This window comes from Emydura macquarii, unplaced genomic scaffold (assembly GCF_026122565.2).
Source record: "Emydura macquarii macquarii isolate MOO-44397 ecotype Brisbane River unplaced genomic scaffold, CSIRO-AGI_Emac_v2 contig_1253, whole genome shotgun sequence".
Taxonomy (NCBI): domain Eukaryota; kingdom Metazoa; phylum Chordata; order Testudines; family Chelidae; genus Emydura; species Emydura macquarii.
The window spans coordinates 45184645-45207343 of NW_027131390.1; the positions used below are offsets into that span (position 1 = coordinate 45184645).

Here is a 22699-nt window from a genome sequence, read left to right on the forward strand (position 1 = left end):
ACCGAACATGGGTCTACACCTGTTTGGATTTGATGATCGCTGAGAGTCAACTAGACAAATCCCTCCTCAAGGCTAAATTGTGACCAGATCTCCACCTATAATTTAGTTAAACATTAATGATTGCTTATGGAAAAAAGAGGTGGGGGGCGGGGGGAGGGAGAAGATGTGAAGTTGTCGGTACCGGTTCTTTACATTTGTAGCAGTAGGCTAAAAAAGAAGCATATGGGCAAGTTTGTAGGCAGAAGATCTACAGTGAAGCAGAAAGAGTCACTTTGTTACAATAAAGAAAACAAGCATTTTTGGTGAAGTTCCTTGTTCAGTGTTAGAAGAAAGAGACTGTTTTTGTCATTGTCACATGACAGTAATAGCTTTGGCAAAGCAAGTGTGCTGGATCTGCTAAGCAGGGGACTACAACTCCCATCAGTCCCCTCCCCACAGCACATCCCCTTCCTCCTGGCCAGGTAAGGGAAAGCTCCTGAAAGTAGCAGGGCTCAGCTGGGAAGCAGCAGCTGGCCTGCAGGGTGAGCCAGGAGCTGCAAAGAGGCTGAACACAGAGTGGAATCCCCAGGAATCGTATGCAGAGCGGTGCGTGGAGTAGGCTGGGAGTGCCAGATGTTACAGTGGGGTGCAGGTCTGGGTGGAACTTCTGGGGGAGCAGCAGTGGCTGGGTAGGAAAGACACTAACTGAGCCTGGCCTGGAAAGTAAGCTCCTCTTTGATGGAAAAGAGACTGGACACTTTTGGAAGTTTGCCTGAAAAAGAATGTTAGATTGTGCCTAATTCTGCTTTCCGTTAGTGTAGAATAAATCAAGAGTAATGCCACTGAATTCAGTGGTGTTATAATAGTGTAGACTTGGCTTGAAATCAGAACCCTGCCTCCAGCGCCAAATTCAGCTTGAATGTCAACAGTAGTGTAAAGTTATGCCAAGGCTCAGACAGGAGCAACAGCATCACTTGTATTCAATGGGCATGCAGGATTGGTACCCTCAAATCTTGTTCAATGTCACGTGGTGTAAAGGCAGTGTGACTCCAATGGTTTCAAGGGAGCTACTTCAGTTTTTTCCATCAGAATAGAAATTACAGCATAACCTAGATGATGCAGTTTATCTCCTGTTGTCAATTGCTTTTCCTGATATACTCGACTCTAACGCCCTTGGCATTTAAGTCACCCATTTTGCACAACCACTGAATACCAAATCAGTGGAAGCTGCCACTGCTTTACCACTTTTATCCACTTGGAAGTGGCAGTTCCATATTTATTCTTCTCTCCATGACTGTGGCATATATAGGTTGCCATTATTAACACTGTTTTCTATGTACTGCACCTTGATTTTTTTCAAAAGGAGTCTGCCTGGCTGACATAGTGAGGCAAAGCTGATACAGGATGTTCCCGGAGAAAGAGAGTCACACGTTCACACTGAGCTCTCGCCAGGAGGCAGCTTTGCAATTTTCCTTATTCCAAGATAAGAAAATCAAACTTGTTTTATGGGAAGATGTAAACATTTCCAGGTTTGGCTCAGAGGTGCGCCATCTAAATCAATTTTTTGTTCTGCCAGTCGGATGTCAACCTGAAAGTCTAACTGTTCTTGGTGCTGCATAATCTCTCATCACCTAGAGAAAGCAGAGGGGTATGACGGATGTAGTAAAGAGGCGATTTTGGTGTACACCTCTGTGCACCTGACTTAGAGATTCTATGCCTGGAGGTTAGGCAGGCTACAACCCAGCTCCCTCTTGCTACGTTGGCTCGGCAGAGCGAACAAATAGTAAAAACTTATTCCAGTCATTAACGAAGTTGGGAGAGGAGATGTTACAATACACAGGAAGTACATCTGGCATGTAGGACGCTGTCAATTTTATGTACATTCTTCTGACCCTAATTCCCCTTAAACTCCGTATTCTAGGGGAATGCCCCTTTGCTTGGGGCAGGTTAGTGTTGAGCAATCTCCACGATGCTAAAGGCTCTATAGGAGTCTTTCTATAGGCACCAAGGGGCTTTGGGTCAGGCCCACGTAGAGAATTTATGGCCTGGTGGTGAGAAGAACTGCACCGAGAACGTTAAATGAACGTTGCGATTGCAAGGGCGGTGATGGTTAATAATGGAGCAAGGGCAAAGCGGGGGGTGGGTGGGTACGTGCTGCCTGGTGCAGCCCTCGTCTTACCCCAGCGTGTTCTGACTGGTGCACAGGTGCAGGGGTGCCAGGCCGTCATCGCTCAGTAGGTTGGGGCTGGCTCTGTGTTCCAGCAGCAGCTCTGCACAGTCCGTGTGGCCCCCCTCACAGGCCTCATGCAGGGCACTCCGGCCTCCTGGGGCCATGTTGGGGTCTGCCCGCCAGAACAGCAGGTGACGCACGCAGGCAGCATGTCCATGGCTGGCGGTGATGCACAATGGAGTAGTCAGTTCCCTCTTGTATTCTAGTGACCACAGGCCTATAGGGCAGAGAGAGAGAGAGAGAGATGTGGTTAGGGCACAGGGCAGGGACTCCTGAGAGCCAAGCTCCACCACAGGCTTCTTGGGTGACCTTGGGCAAGTCCCTTAATTTTAAGTGCCTCAGTTTCCCATCTGCAAAGTGGTAGCCATGCTTTCCTTCCTCCCAGGGTGAGGATAACTCCATTAGCAGCTACACAGAGAGAAGCCAATAAATAACCAGGGTCAGTGGCAGGCACAGATGTCCGAGACTTTCCCTTTTACACCAGACAGACAAGGTGGGTAAGGTAATATCTAGGGATCCTAAAAATCTGTTTGTTTGCCACAGAAAAACATGGATTTTCTGTTTTTACAGAGAAACTTTAGTTTTTACATTTAAAAAAAAATAAAAATATATATTAATTATTAATTAAATTTTACTGAAAGTACAAATGTCACTTATTCAGTGCGCACACCCTCCCCCTCTTGTGGCTGATTTTAGAATGTGCTTTGAATTTACAGCTGAACGCTGTTTATCCAATCTAATTGGGACCGAGACCAGATTGGATAATCCAAAATGAGGATAATCAGGAGAATTGGCAAAGAGCTTTCTAGCCCTTATTTTAAGATCGCGGGGCGAGGGGGGTTCGGGTGGTCAGCCCCAGGTGGGTGGGGGGTTTGGGGCTGACATCTCGAGCCCCAGCTGCTGTCAGCCGCAAGGCGGCTGGTGGTTTGATTAATACAGAGGTGGATAGAGCCGGATAATGGAGGCTTGGGGTTTTACTGTATATCAGTAAAACACTGTGTTCAATTGATACCTATATATACTGTTGCTAGGGAAACTAAAGTTCAGCGTTTCATTTTAAGTGTGGAAAAATGTGGATTTTTGTTAATCAGATAATTTTGTTTTTTTATCATGGGATAACTCGGATCCCTGGTAATATATTTTATTGGACCGACTTCTGTTGGTGAGAGAGATGAGCTTTCAAGCTACACAGAGCTCTTCTTCAGGCCTGGGAAACATACTCAGAGTGTCACAGATAAACACAAGTTAAACAGGTAGTTTAGTGTAAGTAGTTAGTACATGTTCTAAGGGACCATTCAAGGTGAAGTGGCTGTTATGTTATATGAGACTTGCAGTAAATGTTATACTTCTCAGCTGCACAAGCTAAGGCCACATCTACACCACAAAACTCTCGACCTAACTTGTGTGAGCCTACAGCCACCCCAGTTATAAAATTGCTTGTATGGGCGCACACTTGTTTCTTTGCATCAGTGGTGCACACCCTCACCACGAACACCTGTATCGATTTGTGTTGTCAGTGGGGGGTTCTGTGGGACAGCTCCTGACAGGCAGCAGCTGTCGATGTAAGCAGCGCAGTGTCTGCTAGGGATGTAAACGTTTAAACGGTAATTAGCTGTTTAAATGTTTTGAACAGCTGATTACCATTTAAAATGGGGGGGGAGGCGGGGAAGCGCCAGCTGGGCTTGCTCCCTGCCAGCGAGAGCAGCTGGACAGTTCTTACTGGCGGGGAAGCATGGAGCCCAGCGCGAGCGGGTAGGGGAGCAAGCCGCAGCTGGGCTTGGCTCGACTCAGCTCCCCGTGAGTGAGAGTTGCCCAGCGTGCTGCGCCCCTCCCCCTGCTTTTATTTTTAAAAAGTTTAAACGGCTTTTAAATTAAACTAATTTTTACATCCCTAACGTCTACACCATCGCTGTGTCGACCTAATTACATTGACCGGGACTCTACGCTTCTCGGGGAGGCAGCATAACTATATTGGCAAAGAGAGGCAAAAAACGCTGGGGGGAGCCAAATTTAAGTGAAGACGCTTCTGCAGCTAGGTGGATGCAAGGCAGCTTACGTTGACCTAACCACGTACTATAGACCAGGCCTGAGTGTGGGAGCAATTAAAGTGCGAAGCAAAACAGACTTGGCACCTGCAGGCTCTTTCCCCTGCCTGGCACACTGTGCACAGAAAAAGTAATTTGAGAAAGTTTTGACCTGCACAAAATGCCTGAGCATTTGCAGCTCTTTAATGCACATTGCTCACAAAAAGGATTACTGGCTCCTCATTCAACACAATTCTGGTTGATTTCTTTCCCCCTTTTTAGTTCTCCGTGTGTGTAGCCGTTGCCCTTTTGCTGAATAAAACAGAGCAGTCCACTGTACATTTTTTTCCACTCTCTGAAAACTTTGGGGCTTTCAAAAGGCCTGTTTAAGGTTGTTAGCCACTCTAAGCAATGGTGCTTATAGGGGAAAAGAAAATTCCCCAGTGAATGCACATCAATGGGCAAGATTTCACATGGCAGGAATACCTTCTTCTAATGATGGAAGAATCGATATCGTGCCTGTAATGAGCCGCAAAGGGTACCTTATTCACCGACTTAACTTCTTCCCCTGAGCCCGTGCTGAGAAGTTTTAAAAGACAGCTCATTAATTACCCACCTGCATCTAATACAGATTTGTAACCTGTTGAGAGTTGTGCCTGGCCCATGGATGTGTCGCTTATAGTTCATCCAGGGGAAAAGCCTGCGTTTGCTGGACATATAGCAGACCTGAAGTAGCAGAGCCCCAATAAGAATTTGATACTCCCAGCGTCCTGGACATGACAAGGGCTCTGGCAATGCTAGAGTTAGTACTTCTGAGCGTGGGATTTTATTTGGATTTGGAAAGAACTAGAAGCATGCATTCATTCAGGGGGCTGGTTTCTCTGCCTCATAGTTCATGGGTGAAGCTAGCCATCAAAAATGTGCTGGCTGCTTCTGTTCCGCTGCCCCCTGCTTGCTTTCTGTACACATAATCCCCTGAAGTCAATATGCCATCACACAGAATAGGTCAGACCCAGTAGATCAAGGGCTACATGTGTTTGAGAGCAGGAACGCCATCTCTCTAGATACTCCCCTAGGTCTATAAGATCCAAGTGCCATTGAAACATACATAAACTGATTTTCCTACCACGCTGGTGAGGCATCGGCATGGGAAATATTATCCCCTCTTTTGAGATCGGTAACCAAGGCAGAGAGATGAAGTATGGAGTGAGGAAGCTCCAGGTCTCACTAGAGTCTGGGGCATAACCAGGAAACAATCAGCTCCCAATCTAGTGCCACACGATCATCCTTCCTCCCCTTGTACAGGTAGAAACCCTGCAAATTATTTTGTCCCCTTCCCTTCAATTATAGCCCTAGGATATTAAAATTCAAGAGCCAACGATGCATGCATGTATGGTGTATGTTCTCCACCAAGCCGTTCCATTGCAGGGAGGATGGAGGCTATTGTTTCAGACCAAAATTTTGGATGGAAAGATTTTGTGATTGCATTGCCTAATTTGGATTTGCTTTTGTCCCAGCTTTTCCCATCCCTTGGACTAAAGGAGGTGCTTTGTGGGTGCTATGAAATACAGCTGAATGTTCCTGATCCAATTCAATATAGTGACACATACACCATATCCAGGAAAGCGATTAAATAACTGCCTAGACAAATGTCTCTCTTTGAGCATTGGAGACTAGGTTCAAATCTCAATTCACTCACCGAGCCATGACACCTAGAACTTCAGGGCAACAGAAGCGAGGGAATTCAGATTCGTCTGCTCCAAAAGCCACTTGAGCTAACAGGGCAAGTACAGGTCCTGTGACATACAACTGAGCAGTTACGACTCTAGGTGGAGGCACAGGCTAGTACTAGTCATGGGTTTGTTCGTGGCTAGTGCTACATGTCAGACTCTCGGTTTCTGCAAGTTTTAAGGTGCAATTTAATAAGAGCAGCTAAATTAAATTAAATAAAAGCAAACATTGATCAGCAGGAATGCAGGCACGTAGCCCCATTTTGGCATGAATGATTTCTTTGTCTATCAAGGCCATTATAGTGACACTTGGAGGACCCCTGCTTTTTCAAGCCATACCTCAGCATACATGTAACTTCGAGCAGAGTCCCCTGGGGCTCAGTCTTGCCCGCTTTAAAGTTAGGCACAAACTGAGCTGTGCTTTAGCCCTGTGCTGTGTGGCCTACTGGACAGAGTGGAACTTGGGAAACCTGAGTTCTATTCCTGGCCTGATGGGTGAGCTTGAACACATCAGTCCACCACTCTGTGCCTCAGTTTTCCCATCTGTAAAATGGGTATTACACTACTGACCTCCTTGGTTAAGGTGCTTGAGAGCTACTGATGAAAAGCACTGTAGAAGAACAAGGTATTGTTAAGTACATTGCTGAAGCAGGATTTCTAGTATGGGCAAAATCCCCAGTCACTTCCAAAGGATTTTTGCCTCCATCCAGACTGAGTAAGAAATGCCCGATTTGGTCTCCATTCATTTAAAGACTCTCGGATTAAGCACAACTAGGAGCATGGTATATAGAAGTGCAACCAGCAAAATTTCATTCCGATTCCTTTTAATTTCAGGCTGAGTTGATGCACTCCCTTGCTGCTTTGCTTCCCTCTCTGACTGAGACCTCGTGGTTTTCACTAACTCTTCACCCCCCAGTCAGACTATGTACGTATTTCAGGGTTACTGTCAATGGCTGGCTTGCTGCTACTGGGAATTTCCTTGTTGCCTTAAACCAAAAGCAGTGAAAATGGGAGGAGTTCAAGGCTCCGAGGCTGGGGAGTGATCTCAGTGGGCATCGGGCTTACTGTTGGGTAGAACTGTTTGGAAAACAGAAATTCCATCCCATGGGAAGTTATTTGTTCGTGTCCTGATCTGGGACAAAACCCCGAAACAACAAAGTGTTTGGCGGTTCAGAAAGGCCTCAATTTGCTGATGTTGAAGCGGCAGAGAGAGGGCAGCGGTGCATCATGGCAGATGTAGTTCAGCCAGTGAGCTAAGCTCATAGGGGCGAATGGAAGCATAAGGGACCCAGAAGCACAACTCCTGTCAGGCACTGCAGTGGCTCAGGTGGTCATAGGGACTACCATTGACCTGAAAGAAAACATTTAATTTCAATCTTCCCTGATGGAAAATTCTGTCCAAAGCCTTCTCCTTTCCCATGGGATCTCTTGTTTTCAGTGAAGCCCCATTTTCTGATATTAAAGCGTTTTGTTCAATGGGATTTTTTCCCCCCACCATCCCTGGCACTGCCTCTGCAGCAGGTGTAGTTTGCGCAGAATGGCATTGCGGGCTCTCTTCCCTCACTACTGCCCCAGGTGGACCATCATGTTAAGAACAAGCAGCGCATGGGTGTAAAATGCTGCAGGGATATAGCACATTGCATTTCTCTCCCCTCTCTTACCCTCCCCCCCCCCCCACACACACTGCAGAGCTCCAGGAAACTTTCCACCTCCCCAGGCAAGACATCTCCAGAGTGCCCCCTGTTTCAGTGTCGCTCTGCACTCCTTTATCCCCCTGCCCTGAATGCAAACTGGTCCCATGGGACGACGCTGGGAGACGATGCTCAAACACGACTAAGTGCCCTGTTAAAAACAGCATAGGCACTTCAGGCTCCTCAAGCACTGAATATTTGTAGCCTAGATCTGTTAGTGAGAATTTGCAGAATCAGGCCCTTCATTTTCCCTGGCTAGAGCACTCGCTAACAGACGGCAAACGTTTCCCACAAAGGCTCTGTCCACCGTGCCTGTGGAATAATCATCTCAAAGGAAATGCCATTCCTCTGTTTAACATATTAGCAGGCTCCAGAAAAACAGAGTGCAATTTGTTTAATGTAAATGCAGTGCATCTTTCTCTCAATCAATGTTAGTAAGTGCCTGTTTTTAAACTGGTCCTCGAAAGCAAGAGTACCTGACAGTCCAAAAGAGGCCTGGCTTTTCACTTGCCATTCCAGCTCATTTTTACTGATCTCAAAAATCAGATTGACATCTTCGTAATATTTATCAGTCAGGACCTTAAGGTTCCTCAGGTCTCCCGTGACCAAGGCTGTGTAGTACTTGTCCGCTGGAGCACGAGCCATGAATGGATGTTCTGATTCCACTTTCGGCAGGATCTGTAGCTTTTCTATAACGGGTCCTGGCAGCTCATCCATTGCAGTGCTCCACCACTTATTTTAGCGTAAGACCTAACTGTGAGGATAGATGGTCTTTTATAGTTAATTTCCATTGTCCCGTTAGCATTGTCCAATTATAATCTAGTTAGAGCTCTATTGTTGTTGTATTTATAACTCCAGTGGGGTCAGATGATAATGGTTACTTGATACTGTGAGGGTCATATGGACTTCTAGATATAGCAACAGCAAGCCAGACTAGTTATATATATATATATTTATATACATACGTATGTATGTAATCACAAGGTGGTAGCTAAGGTCAAATGTTCACATTGTAGCTTGGTGTCAGCACCTCTGTGATTAAACTCTGGTTTTAATTCCAGACAGCAGCTTGGCAGAGAAACAAACCAGTTTAGTCTGGGAGGAAAATTTCCCCCTCATAAAAGAACCCTCTCTTCCAAGCCCTGTAACTTCTATTTTTCCCTAGCTGAATGAATTTATATCACTTGTATTCTTCTGGAGTGTAAAAACTCATGTTGTAGGTGGTTTAATCTGGGAGACTCATAGTCCTGAAAAAAAATCATCCATATTTCCAATGCCATCCACTGTCATGTGCTTCTGAGAACAAAAGACCTATTAGGTGCGATTTGATTTCATATTGAATGATAATGCTGTGCTCAGAATAGCATCTTCAGAGTGTCTCAAAGCACTTTGTAAACCTTAATGAATTAAAAACTCACAGCACCTTTTGATCTAAGGATTATTATCTTTATGTTACATACAGCAAACAGACAGAACCTAATCCTGTTACCATTTAAATTAATGGCAAAACTCCCATAGACTACGATGGGATTGCAAGGATGTGAGGGTCAGTTCTGCTGCTCTCACTGAAGTGACTGGGGATTTTGCAATGGGAGCAGGATCAAGCCCTAACTAATATACTCAAGCTCACACAAGATGACGGTGCAGAGTCAAGAATAGACTTTAGATCTCACGACTCCCATTCCAGTGGCTTAAGCACAAGACCATCCTTCTTAATTAATAGGTTTTATATGATCGGAAACTTTAAGATCAATGTCATAACTGCCCCACCCTCCCTAAGAGTAAATATCCAAAGAAATTTCCTTGAGAAAACAAAAGGAAATGACCTAAAGAAATTGCAACCAAATGAAGCCAGCAAACAATGTATAAAAATGGAGGAGTTATGGCCTTGTGCAGGAATCCTATTACGTCTCCCAAACCATGTAAGGTCACTGTTTGGATGGAATATTTGACAGAATATCTAGGGGAGGATGGAAGTGATTTTGGCATTTTTGGAAAGGGTGTTCTTTACAATCTGAAAGCTTTCCATTGTTTCCCAGAGCTTGTCAACATATTGCTTTGTTTTCCATTTACCTTCTTCTTTCCCATAGACCCATGTATGTATCTTTGCGTTCCCCAATGTGCTACCGCGTCTGCGCTATGGAAGCCATGATAGCGTCTAACGCCACCTCATCAATGCTACTGCAAGAACCATCAATTAAGTAGAGCTAGGTAACAAAGCACGTTGCAAAAGTCACATCAAGCTTCTTCTACAGTGCAGCATCTTGAAAGTTGTGCTAGACCCAAACCAAAACCCAGATCTTAACACTTTCAATCTTTCGAGGAACGGCAGGATGTGAAATCAGATCAAGACCTGACTTTTGTGTCTCAGACCAACCTGCTAGAAAACTAGAACTAAAAGAGAACACAGATTTATCCTAAGTTTTCAATTCTTTAATATTTTATTTTTCCTTTTGACTTTGAGAGGGGGACTCTTCCTGAACCATAAAATGATTTCTCCACATGTGTCATCACCTGAAGTTTTTTGAATATCATCTAAACATTTTAACATTTTTCTTATTTTTCCTTCTCCCTCCAAATCCAATCAGATTCTTCCTTGCCTCTGGTCCACATTGACCTCTTTCCATCATCCAGCCTCCTCTTAGCCTCCATTGCCTCTTCCTTGTCTTATCCAGCCCTCTGTGCTTGCTGATATTCCACAGGGCAGTGGAGGTCTCTGGCTATGTGCTTTATTCATCCTCCATGTTTTACATGGTTGACTTTGAAGTTGCACCATTTTAATATAGCAGATGACCCAATAGATCTTGCTGAACCTTCTGAGCCCCAGAGATGTCTTTGAGCAAAGGCAGTAACTTTTGGGGCAAATAAAGAAGGTAGGGGCAGGAATGAGTGTATTACTTTAACTGGTTTGAACCTGAATGTAGTTTGGACTTCGTTTGAGATCTGGATGGGCATTTGGCATGGTCATGTTGTCTCATAATTTCTTCCAGCAAGTAACCTTGTGGTTGCCCTAGAGGAAATCTCAGCTTGGCTCCTGATCTTTTATTTCCCACCCCAGGTGTGGCTGGGAACGCTGTGAAGTCAACATGTGCTACTACTGTAGGAAGGAATTATCCTCTTACAACTCCCCCCCCCTCAACCTGCCCTGCAAGTTAGAGAGCAGGGTTGATATGTACCGCAGAGAGTTCTGAGCCATAAGGATGTGAAGTGGGACGTATTGTAAGTGGAAGAGGGTGTGTGTGAGGCACAGTAGTAGAAAGAAGGGGGGAGAAAATCCCCAGAATTTAAACAGCCAGAGACCATGTATTACAATATTCAGATCTATGTTTCATCACCCCCCTTTTTAGAAGTCTTTATTTGCATCCACCTCTTCAAATATTGTGGTCAGTGCTGGAACACGGTTATAATAATAACAGCATTACTAACATGTGAGGTTAAAATTAGCCATGACTGGGAGGATTTTAAAAATCCCTTAGTGTCCCTAAGTGGTGCATGTAACAAACACCAGTCTGTCTCGGTTACTTCACTCACATGCTAGCTAAGGCGGCGAGTTATTTTCACACTGATTAGAAGCTACGGTATGGGGCTCAAGATGAAAACCCTATTATCATGTATTTAATTAATCTTAGCGGGTCATAAAATTAGCATAAAATTGATTCATGGCAGGTGGATTTGTTGGTTATTTTCTGAAGTCTGCCCTTCTGATGGAAATCTTGGATACATGGAAATGTTGCTGGCCAATAAACAGTAAAGAGCAAGGAAGTCTCATCAGTTGGACTGCTAAAAAAGGAAAGAATATAAAGCCGATTGCTCCATGAGATCAGAGACAGAAATTAACCACTAGCTTTGTACCTAAAGTAGACCTAATTTGTTAGAAGTAATGGAGAAACTTCCTAGTTGTGACGGAATTTGCATGTATATTCAATAGATTTTAAAGAAAGGGAACTTCATGCAGACACTATGGGTGAAATCTTCACCCCATTGAAGTCAATGGGAGTTGCATCAGGATTTCGCCCCATATACCTACTTCTAGACACCTTCAGTTGCTTGCTTTTGACCTGTGCGCCATCTGAGTGTACTCATCCCTGGGAATCAGATGGTTTGGATTTCCGTCTGATAGTCCTGTCCCTGTATATCTCTGACTGGACTCAGGTGTTACTAGATTTCTTTTGTTTTCTATGGATGATATTCTGTAGTCTGAAATTTCAGAAGTGGATTAAAATGGTTTTAAAAATACACTAAATTAAGAATCCTGATCAAAACTACAGTAGGTATTTGTTCTCTTATGCCCCTTAAAATAAGCCTTGTAAAAAATACCTTTATATCATGCGCCAATCTCAAAATGCTTTACGAAGGAGGTCCGTATCAGTGATTCCCTATGTACAGATGGGGAAACTGAGGCACAGAATGAGGCAGTAATTTGCTGCTGGCCACCCAGCAAATGAGTGGCAGGGCTGGGAATTAAACCCAGGTGTCTCAAGTGCCTATTCAATACCCTAGACACTAGGCCACACTGCCTCCCCAGGAAACCACAAATACATGCTCTATGTAACTGGAAGGAGATGTAGACATTTTGTGTACTTCATCAATGATAGGACAAGAGTCTCTTCTGCCTGCAACATGGTAATATGTGAAGCAGCTACTATCTTGAGTTTCAGGTCAGCATGCAGAATGTTAGTGATCTTGATCTCTCACTGATAGTGGAGACTTGAAATTTGTTCTTTCTGTGATGTTTTTCTTAACAAAAAAATAAGTAATTTAGACTGAAACACATCTCTTGCTCTTTTTGCATTGGAAAATTACTTTTTGTTATGACTTGGTCAGAAATTACATCAGTGATGATGAGAGATCACTCCATGACTTTGGACAAAGCTACATTCTTTTGGTTGCAGTTATTTATTATGTTTTTGATACTCTTTTCTGCCTCAGTCTATGCAGTGTAGGAACTGCTGTTGGCAGTCAGTTTCTGATTAGTTGATAATGAGCAGAGCTGAGTGAATAATGTATTTTTTCTGTTTTCAGGACAAGCTGAAAAATCCCCCCAAAATCTGGTTTGATTTAAATTGAAACAAATTTTTTTTTGTCAAATTGAAACATTTTGTTTCGAATTGACTAAAACATTTTTCAAGGTTTTCATTTTGATTCAGCTGTTTTGGGTGTTTTCACCTATTTTTGTGGGTGGGTTTTTTGTTTTTAGCTGGTCAGATTTGAAATCAAAACACTGTTTCAGAACAAAAATCAAAACCAAAATGTTTCAAACACAAAAAAGTGAAAAAGAAACATTTTGACTCTTCTGAGGTTTTTTTTCCAACCAAAACTAGTAATTGAATTTAACCCCAAATCAGCAAATAATTTTGGGCCCCCCAAAATGCCTTTTTTGTTTAAAAAAAAAAATGTTGCCTGGCTGAAATGATCATTTACGTATGCCTCACTCCATTGAAATCAGTGGCACTAGCTGTGGAGTTAAATGCTTTCCAACCTGACTAAGAATTCCACAGTCTCTCCCAAAGCAATCTTCCTACTTTCAACCAACAAAGAAAACAACAGAACACCACTGGCCATCACCTACACTCCCCAGTTAAAATCTCTCCAGCACATCATTAAGGATCTACAGACTATCCTAGCAGATGATCCCTCACTTGCTCAAGCTGTGAGAGGCAGACCTATCCTTGCTTACAGACAGCCCCCCAACCTGAAGCAAATACTCACCAGGAACCGTACACCCCACAAGAAGACCAACCCAGGAACCTACCCCTGCAACAAACCCCATTGCCAGCTCTGCCCACACATCGACTCTAGTGACACCATCACTGGCCCTAATCACATCAGCCACGCCATGAGGGGCTCATTCACCTGCACATCTACTAATGTAATGTATGCCATCATGTGCCAGCAATGCCCCTCTGCCATGTACATTGGCCAAACCTGACTGTCACTACGCAAAAGAATAAATGGACACAAATCAGACATAAAAAATAACATCCATAAACCAGTCGAAGAACACTTCAATCTCCCATGACACTCTGTCACTGACTTGAAAGTTGCCATACTTCAACAAAAAAACTTCAAAAACAGACTTCAAAGAGAAACTGCTGAGCTAGAAATCATCTGCAAACTTAACACAATCAAACAGGGTCTGAATCAGGACTTGGAATGGTTATCTCATTACAAGAAGTAATTGTCACTGTTCTCACATTCTCATCTCCTAATCAATGGTTGTGAATGGGCCTCAACTACTCTAACTGAATGGGCTTTGCTTTTATCTACCTTCCCCATTGTTGTTCCTTACCCTTGGATGTGAATATGTATACCTCCTATCTGATTTCTATTCCTTACATCTGACAAAGTGGGTTACAGCCCACGAAAGCTTATGCCTGCAGAAATTAAATTTGTTAGTCTTTAAAGTGCTAGAGGACTCTCCTTGTTTTTGCTGTATACAGACTAACACGGCTACCTCTCTGGAACTTCCTTCTTACAGTGTTTTTGTCATTCTTTCTTCCTTTTAATCCTCAAGAGAAAGTCCTTGATCTATAGTTTCACTTTATTATTTTGGGCGGGCGGACTAACCAACAGGTTTTTGTTTTAGGACCTGATCCTGACAATAATAATGCACGTGAGTAACTCTACTTTAAAGGACTTACTCACACGAGTAAGTTACTCATGGATGTATTTTCAGGATAGGGTCCTTAAAGGTACAGCACACAAACATGCCTGCTCCATTAGCAATAGCATTACTACTGCATATTAACGATTAATGGTTGTATCTTACCCTTCTTTCTGAATATGATTGTTTGCACAGTACACCTCATTTAACAAAACATTAAGCAATTTTACTTCTTCAGATCAAGTGTGTCTAATAATGACTCAAATTGTCTGAGCTGATTTCACATTATTAGGAAACTCATTCTTGTCATGTGAAAGAGCACAATATGCAAAACTAAAAGAGTAAATTGAGAGCATGTTTACCAACTTATTACCCTAAAGCTGCTACATAACAGCTTAGTTAGTTTATAACATTATGTACGCTTCAAATCATAACTACCAATACTGCCAACCCCAAGGATTCAAAATCACAAAATTGCCTTAAAAATCAGGAGATTTTTACATACACATTTTGGGGTTTTTAGACTCCTTATGACTTTTAAATGTTTAGGGTGTATTCCAGTTAAGTTTTGAAGGTTTGCTCCACAATCAACAGAAATAGACATTTTTTAAAATTAAATTTATGATTCTTACATATTTTAAGAAAAATTCCAAAAAAAGCATGAGAGTCCTGATAGTCACAAGAGTTGGCAACACTGAATAGTGTCTTCTCTAACGATTATGTATTAAGGAATTTAAAAGTAGAGAATTAATTGTAATTGAGACATGACTCTCTCATTCACAGCTGTGTAAATACAGCGAAAATAAGCAAACAAACAAATGCAAGTTGGACACACCCAGTCAACTCTGATTCAGATTCTTAAAATAAGTACTCTTTGATTTTGATCTTAGCCCTGATATTTGTAGTCCATGAAAGTCCTTGTAAGTGCATATACTGGCAGGAGTTTTTGTAGAAACAAGAAATTGAGCAAATATTGGAAAAATATTGATCATGTGAATCATGAAGTCATAAATATGAGCATTATTAACATACCGTTAAAATGTTTCAAGTAGAAGAATCTCTTCAGAGTTTACCTTCTAGTGTTCTTATCATAACAGTACTTCTTTCGTTAGTCCTATTGTTACCAACACTAAAGATGAGGCAGAAGAGCCTGTATTTTATAGGATCCTAGACTTCTCTTCCCATCATGCTTTGCTAAAAGGAGGTTGACAGAGTGCTCCCTTTTCCTTGCTCTTTCAGAGAATCATGTCTGCTCTATACCATGTGTTAAGTGAGTTCTCCAGGTAAAGATGATTTTCTAGGCGCTGCTTCTTCACTTCGTTTTTTTTTCTCTCAAACCATTCTGTCCCAGACTGATAACTCTGTAGAAGAAAGAAGGGACCCATTCTTCTTTCAGGGCTGCATTCTTAGGACGTAAATGTATCCTCCCTCTTTCTTTGTTTATCTTGTTACAAACCATGGTAGCCTTTTCCCTGAAGCCCTTCTCATTCCCAGGGACAATTTGCTTTATTGCAGTAGCACTGATATGCTTATAGTTATTATACTGCTTATTTACCTATGGAAGTTACTCATGTGACTTGGATGTCCAGTTAAAACAGCTCATATTTACGTATCAGGTACTTGCAATTGATTGTTTGCTCACAAGCTGCAGACTAAGAACTTACCACCAAAATCATTAGGAAATTATTTTGAACACTAAATAAATTTGAGACACTTGCAATGGAGAAAAAGGCAAAATTTGTCCAATAAATTATTCATTATACATTATTTGCCCAGATGAAGTCTAAACTTACTGTCCTTGAGCCTGATTCTCTGCTGTCTGGTATCTTGTGATTTGGGAGCATTTTGCACACACACTACAAGGCAGGGGAGAATCAAATCGCTTGGCTGGACAGTGGATCTGATGTACAATTATGTAGGTCAAGCAAGACCAGAAAGATTGTGAGGAGACCCACCACAGCTAGGTGAATGGGCAACATGATGGCAAATGAAGTTTAATGTTGATAAATGCAATGTAATGCACATTGGAGGGAAAATGTAAATGGCTTCTACACCTTATGAAGTTTGAAAGTAACTCTATTAATTCAGGAAAGAGACCTGTCATTGCAGACAGCTCTAGGAAGACCTCTGCTCAGTGTGGTTAAATACACAGAGCTGGTCAAAAATATTCTGGCGGGTCAGCTTTCCATTGGAAAATGCTGATTTGACTCACTCGCACCGTTTTGTGGGAACAAACCGATTTCATCAACATTTTTATGGGAAATTATCCAAGCATTTTGATAAGGTCAGAATGTTTTCTTTTGATTTATATCACATATATCATGCATATGTAACACACACAATGTATATTATTTTGACAGAAAATGCCCATTCAGCTCCATTAATAATGTACTAGTATCCTCTGCTGTCTTTTAAATTTTGTTTGGTGCAGGCAGAAAAATTATAGCTCCTTATTTAATTATAAATAAAAAATTCATATATGGGCTTAGTTTTTCACTGGTCAGGGAGAGAACATTTCCTCAATATTCATGTAAAAATGTCATCTGAATCCACATACTAACCTACAGGAAATCAAATTTCCCATGAAGTTGATGTTGGCTAAGAGAACTTTTTGCCTATTATTTTTTCCCCTATGTCATGCACATATGAAATGGTAAGGTGAGCAATGGTATGTGAAACTTTGGCAAACTGACCTTCTGTCATATGGCATGTGAAATTCCATCAGTTACAGTAGAAGTTTCCAAATTAGCACGCCCTATAGAGCTCTCTTACATACAGTGGTCTTTCCTCATTTCTCTGCGATAGCTAAGTACTGTAGTGAGGTCTCATGTTACCAAGACTTTAATAAATTATGCTAGAAGATACTTTGTCCACCATGAAGTATCATAAATAATTTAAAGTAAGCTCCATTTGTTAAAGTCAATGCCCAAAGTACGCTGTGATGCATTATCCTTGCTGTCCTAAACGGTGTGTTCCCTTCATTGCTAATCCACGACATCTGGTAACTCGCAATGGCGCTTCCAGTCATTAACGTGAATTTTCAAGGTTTTACCACCTTGTTCAAAGATGCGGCATGACTGTGAGGGCAGAGCTGAAATGTCAGCTTTGAATACAGTTGACTTTAAATATGAGGGGAGTAGAGGCTTGAATTCTTTTATGTTAGCAACTCCCAGTTTGTGCTTTCTGTCTCTCTAGCTGCTTTTGTATGCCTTTTCGCTATGTGCCTCAGGGTTGATAGTGACTTTATTCCTGCAACACCCCTGTGAGACAGGGCAACGCTTAAGAACAGCCATATTGGGTCAGACCATTGGTCCATCTAGCCTGGTATCCTGTCGTCTGACAGTGGCTAATGCCAGAACAGGTAATCCTCTAGTGATCCATCTCTTGTCGCCCATTCCCAGCTGCTGGCAAACAGAGGATAGGGACACTTCAGAGCATGGTTTTTGCATCCCTGCCCATCCTGACTAATAGCCATTGATGGACCTGTCCTCCATGAGCTTATCTAGTTCTCATTCTTCTATTCATCGAGGCCCAGAGGTACTAAGACTTATAAGACTACTGGAGCACTCATATCTGCCTTGGAGGTCAACAGGAGTTGTGGGTGTGTGGCACCTCTGAAAATCAGGCTTGCCCAAGTTCACACATGCAGTTCAAAAGTTGAACCCAACTCTCTTGATGCTAGGCCCATGCCTCAACCCCTGGTCCGTCCTGATCAGTGTTCATTGCCCACAACTTCCTCACTCTGACTCTGCAGACTGCAGGCTCCAAAGGCGAATTCAGTGCAGGGTATTTAAGCAGCGGATTCTCTACACTGATATCCCCAGGTTTGGGGACTAGACCTAATCTGCACTCCTCCCAGACCTCTGACAACACTGCTTCTTCTCCCCAGCTGCTCTTTGTGCCTGCCTCGTGGCTCACTCTCTCTGAATGCCGCACTGATGGGAAACCAACTTGCCGAAAAGGGGAAATTAAAATGTCTGATTGTTCTCTAGGCTAAGTTCTGTCCATTCTCCTCCTATTCCTCCCTCCCTGCAACTTTCTCTTGTCGTTGGAAAAAAAATTAATAGGAAACAGTTTAAAAACTGTGATATAGCAAAGGCAGAGGGCAATAGGAGAATGGTATTACGTGAATATTAGGCTCTAGTCTATAGGTGATTTTAGCACATGCAAAATTTCAGATTTTAAAAGCAACGCGTCTCTTGGACATAGTGCAATACATATGTGGGGGGAGGGGATGATAGTGGATCTCTTCATTTTTACAATAAAACTGAAAACAAAGGCATGTAAGCCCCAAAATGATCCAGGCTCTATTCCCTGTAGACTACCCAGAGTCATTAGAGAACAATTAGAAGCAGCTGAGGCCAATTAAGGCCCAGCCAGGTGCCTGATTAAAAACCCTCTGCTCCAGATAGAGAACGCGTGAGCTGGAGGTGTGCTGTAGCCTGGCGCGTTGTGCGAAGGAGCAGAGAGGAGCCCTGAGAGAGGTACCGGGCCCAGGAGGGGGAAACCTGCCCCTGGAAGGACTGAGATACTCCTCCAGGCACAGGGGCCTGGGTAAGAAAGCCCAGTCCAGGCAGCAAGGAAACAAGGCCTGAGAAGCCAGAAGGACTGAGGGGGGAAATTAGCCCAGGGGAAAAGACGGCAGTTGTGAGTACGGTGCCAGCAGCACAGAGCTGCTACTCACAGGTCCCCTGGGTGGGGACCTGGAGGAGCAGGCAGGCCTGGTCCCTACCCCCCTCCCTGGGGAGACAGGGTAACTGGTGACGCCTTGGCTCCCTACAGAGGCAAAAGCTCAAGACCCACTAAAGTGAAGCTGGCCGTCTGCCACAAAACACAAGAACTAGGAAAATAGCGCATCCCCAAGTAGGTTAGACAATGACAAGACATGCTTTGTTGACTTACCTGGACAAGACCCATCCTTTTCCTCCTCCTTATTCCACATAACTATCAGAGCTGTAGAGACTATGGCCATGGTGCCGTCATAATGGCCAAAAATCCTGAATGTCTGGAAACTGTCCTGTGAGCCGGTGAAATCCCTTTCCCATGCACTAATTCCTGAGTCTAAGTCTTAGCTCACTTACCTGCCTTCCTCTGAGAAAGGGGTATAGGGCCACTGTTTGAACTAAAGCTCCATTGTACTTTGTTTCCTGGCTGGACAAAGAATCTGTGATGCTTAAAAGTTTTCCTATATTTTCCCTACTATTTCCATGTAAGAAAAGCTCCTCTGTTGATACAGAGGCATAACACTTGCCTAAATGTTATCCTCATATACATGATGCAATTATAACTTTTGGTTGCTTTAATTTTGAAAAAGGAAGTAGTGTTTACACTCTGGTATAAAGATCTTCTTTAAAGGGTTTATGTCTTAATGTCCAACTCAGTCGAAATTGAAGGCGAAATAGTTGTGTGGCGATTGTTTTGATGCAAAACTGACCCCTAGGAGTGAGAAAAAGTAGCTGTAAAAGAAATGATATAATTGTTCTGTGTAACATAGGCGATTGGGAATGTTGGAGTCAGCACCAGGTAATGGGGTGGCTTTCCCCTCTAAGGCCAGAGGCCTGTAAACAGCTAATCCTGGCTAATTAGCCTATCCACTACCCCTGAGCAGGACCATGGATCTTAATTAGCGGGCAATAAAAAGCAGCAGGAAGCTGCAAGCTAAGGTGGCGATGTTACAGATTGCACCTGGCAGGAAAACCTGAAATAGAGACTGAACAAACAAAAGGGACTGCAAAGCTGTCCAGCTGGGGAGGCTTGGGGGAAATGCTGACCATCCGAGAGAGACTGCAGAGCTATCCAGGCATCAGGGAAGCCTGGGGCTTACAGTAGAAGGAGCTGCTGCTAGAGGAAGCTGATACTAACTGCTCAAGAAGTTGCAGAACTGGCAACCTTTGTGAAGAGTTTTCTGAACTGATTGAGAAACTGATGTTTTGGGACTTTAAGTTTTACCTGGACTCTAAGCCAAGAGCCTTTAAACCGTTGCTCAAGTGCTCCTTTCAGAATGCTTTATTAAGTGGAGATAAACAGAAGTTAATTAGAGCATTTGGCTTCTCTTTGACTGGGCTATTAAAGTGAACTAATTGTTACCTCATCATAGAGGAAACAGAGGCAGGCCACAGCAGAGCCACAAACAGCCACAAGTGGGTCTTGGGAGGCAACAGTGACCCTTGGACATACCAGGTAGACACAGAAGCCAACAAAGCTCAGTAACCTGGGACTTCGAGGCCTGAGTGTTAGGATGGCAAAAATTCATATGATTATTCCAGTTGGGGAGTGGATGGTGTTAGAGAAGCTTTTGTCCAAATTCTAATTAACAGAGAGAGGCAGAATCCAACAGAGTTAAATTTATGAATGTTATCTGCCTGCAAATTGTTCTAATGCAAGGTAGGGTAGAAAAACACTCTTCACTGTGGAGAGCAAGTTGATCTTTGATCCTGACCTGATTGCTACACTTAACGTGTGCTAGAATAATGTATTCTGTTGTTTTAAAGATGGCAACCACTGAGCACAGGAAAGAGATGAAACTAGTGTGATGATAATCCAAGTCTGGAGTTCACCTAAAGTGCCAGCTCATGGCATGGAAAACCTGTGCCCTGTTAGACTATATCTAATTTGCAGGTAAACAAAATTTCATCTGTCAGTTTCTTCCCGTTCATGAATGCTAGTTCCTTACAGAATTAAAATGATAATGACATTTTAAGTATCTATTTTTGACATTTAAAAAAATATTGCAGTTACCTACTAGCACTAAAGGGTGCAGCTGAGCTTCTGGCTTCTTCATCCAGTCATCATTAGACAGTTCTATGGTGGCATTCACGTGCTTAACTTCAGTACAGATCAAATCCATGACTGTGTTCTCATCCCCAACTTCTAGGGCAGACTTTAATCTCTTCACCAAATCAGAGCTGGACGGGTGATCAGGAATACAGTCAAAGCTGGACATTTTCAATTCTTTGCACTTGGGAAGCTTGTTTTATTATTTTTAATACAGCGTACAAAGTCGGCTAGTTGTAAATGAGAAGCGTGTGCGCTTTTGCTATAAAAAGACAGAGCTCTGCTCATATTACACCAGTTGGGAATTAGAAGAGGAGAAGGAGCCAGATGTCAGGGAGTCACTGAAAAGAACCATACACAATAAACTATCTTTTGAAAGGTGGAGGTGAATTTTTTGTTAACTTTGTGTTTGTACAATAAGTGTAGCAGGAGATAAATTGAGACAGGCCCTCCCAGAGGACTTCCAGAGGAAAAGCTGTTGCATTCAGACCTGTCACACAGAACAAACCCCCCCGCTTTCCCCCCCCAACACAAAAAACCCTCTGTATAATGCTTAAAAAATAGTTTGCCGAGATTAGAGTTTCAAAACCTCTGCTCAGCAGGTGAGGAGCCTTTTGATATTTCTCTCACTTGAGAGATCAATTCTAGTTCGGCAGGGGGCCAGTCTCACCAGAATGGTCTAATTTTGACCATAACCTTGTTTTAATTTACAGTTTTCCCTTTGTCTGTTGAAAAGACAATCATCATCCTAAGAAAGAGAGACAAATAAAATAAGGCCATGCTCCAAAAGAGGCCTGCTGATTAAACAATGCATCACGGCACAGGAGTATTTGAACTGTAGGATGGATTTAAGGAAAAATCCTTATACGGTGTATTAGGCAGAATAAAAAAATGCTTGAGTGGATGGACAAGAGTGTTCATTAGTGAGGTGAGCTGGTTAATGATTGTGTAGTCCTTAGGGCTAAATTGTGTTCCCAGGCTAAACTCTAGACTGAATGTGGACTGAATAGCTGGGAGATGCAGGCAGGAATCTTCCCCCACCTCTGTCCGTAGAAGTTGCTTTAGCCCAAGGGCTGAAGTGACCTACAGAAATGGCCACTGATTGGCTAGCAATCAATGCAGCTTTAGTAGGGGCCTGGGCAAGTAGGTTTGCACCGATTACAAGTAGGGATAAACCCCAACTAGCCCAGTGTATGCAACCCCCTACACTTAGACATCAACACCAGCTCAGCTACACTGATCCTTCACCACTGCTTGCTGAGTTGGGGCTATGCCCCAGTATTAACAAAGCCTGAGTGTGGATCATATACAGCCTCCTTGTGCTGAGATCTGTGTACTGATGGAGACCCTTCCTTGTGCCCACCTATCCAGCATAGTTCCCCCACATCCAGCCTTTCCTTTAACACAGCAGAACCCCACTAATTGCACAGGACCCTTGCCCTGCTGCAGAGGAGAGAGCTGGATTTGCTCCTCATTGACTCTGAACACACACTGGGGTAACCCAAGCACACCAATGGAGTTACTATAGCTGCTTACTGATGTAAGTGAGAAGAGAATCAGGCCCAACTTCCACACTGTTTTGAGTCGCCTGAGCAGGAAACTAGTATTCCCATCAATCAACTTCCCATGGAGCAATGACCTTCCAGGGTGGAGACCCAGGCACACGC

At 43.2% G+C, this 22699-nt stretch overlaps 1 protein-coding gene across 1 annotated transcript in view; it reads right to left on the reverse strand.

Annotated features, from left to right (window-relative positions):
• Window positions 1–21201, reverse strand: part of ASB18 (ankyrin repeat and SOCS box containing 18) — a 45268-nt gene extending 24067 nt beyond the window's left edge. Inside the window, exons 1-4 of the mRNA XM_067548659.1 lie at window positions 21017–21201; window positions 20397–20404; window positions 8131–8265; window positions 2159–2426 (exon numbers count right to left, since the gene is read on the reverse strand). Of these exons, the coding sequence (XP_067404760.1) occupies window positions 2159–2426; window positions 8131–8265; window positions 20397–20404; window positions 21017–21201 (596 nt within the window). The remainder of the gene's footprint in view (window positions 1–2158; window positions 2427–8130; window positions 8266–20396; window positions 20405–21016) is intronic.
• Window positions 21202–22699: the final 1498 nt, after the last annotated feature.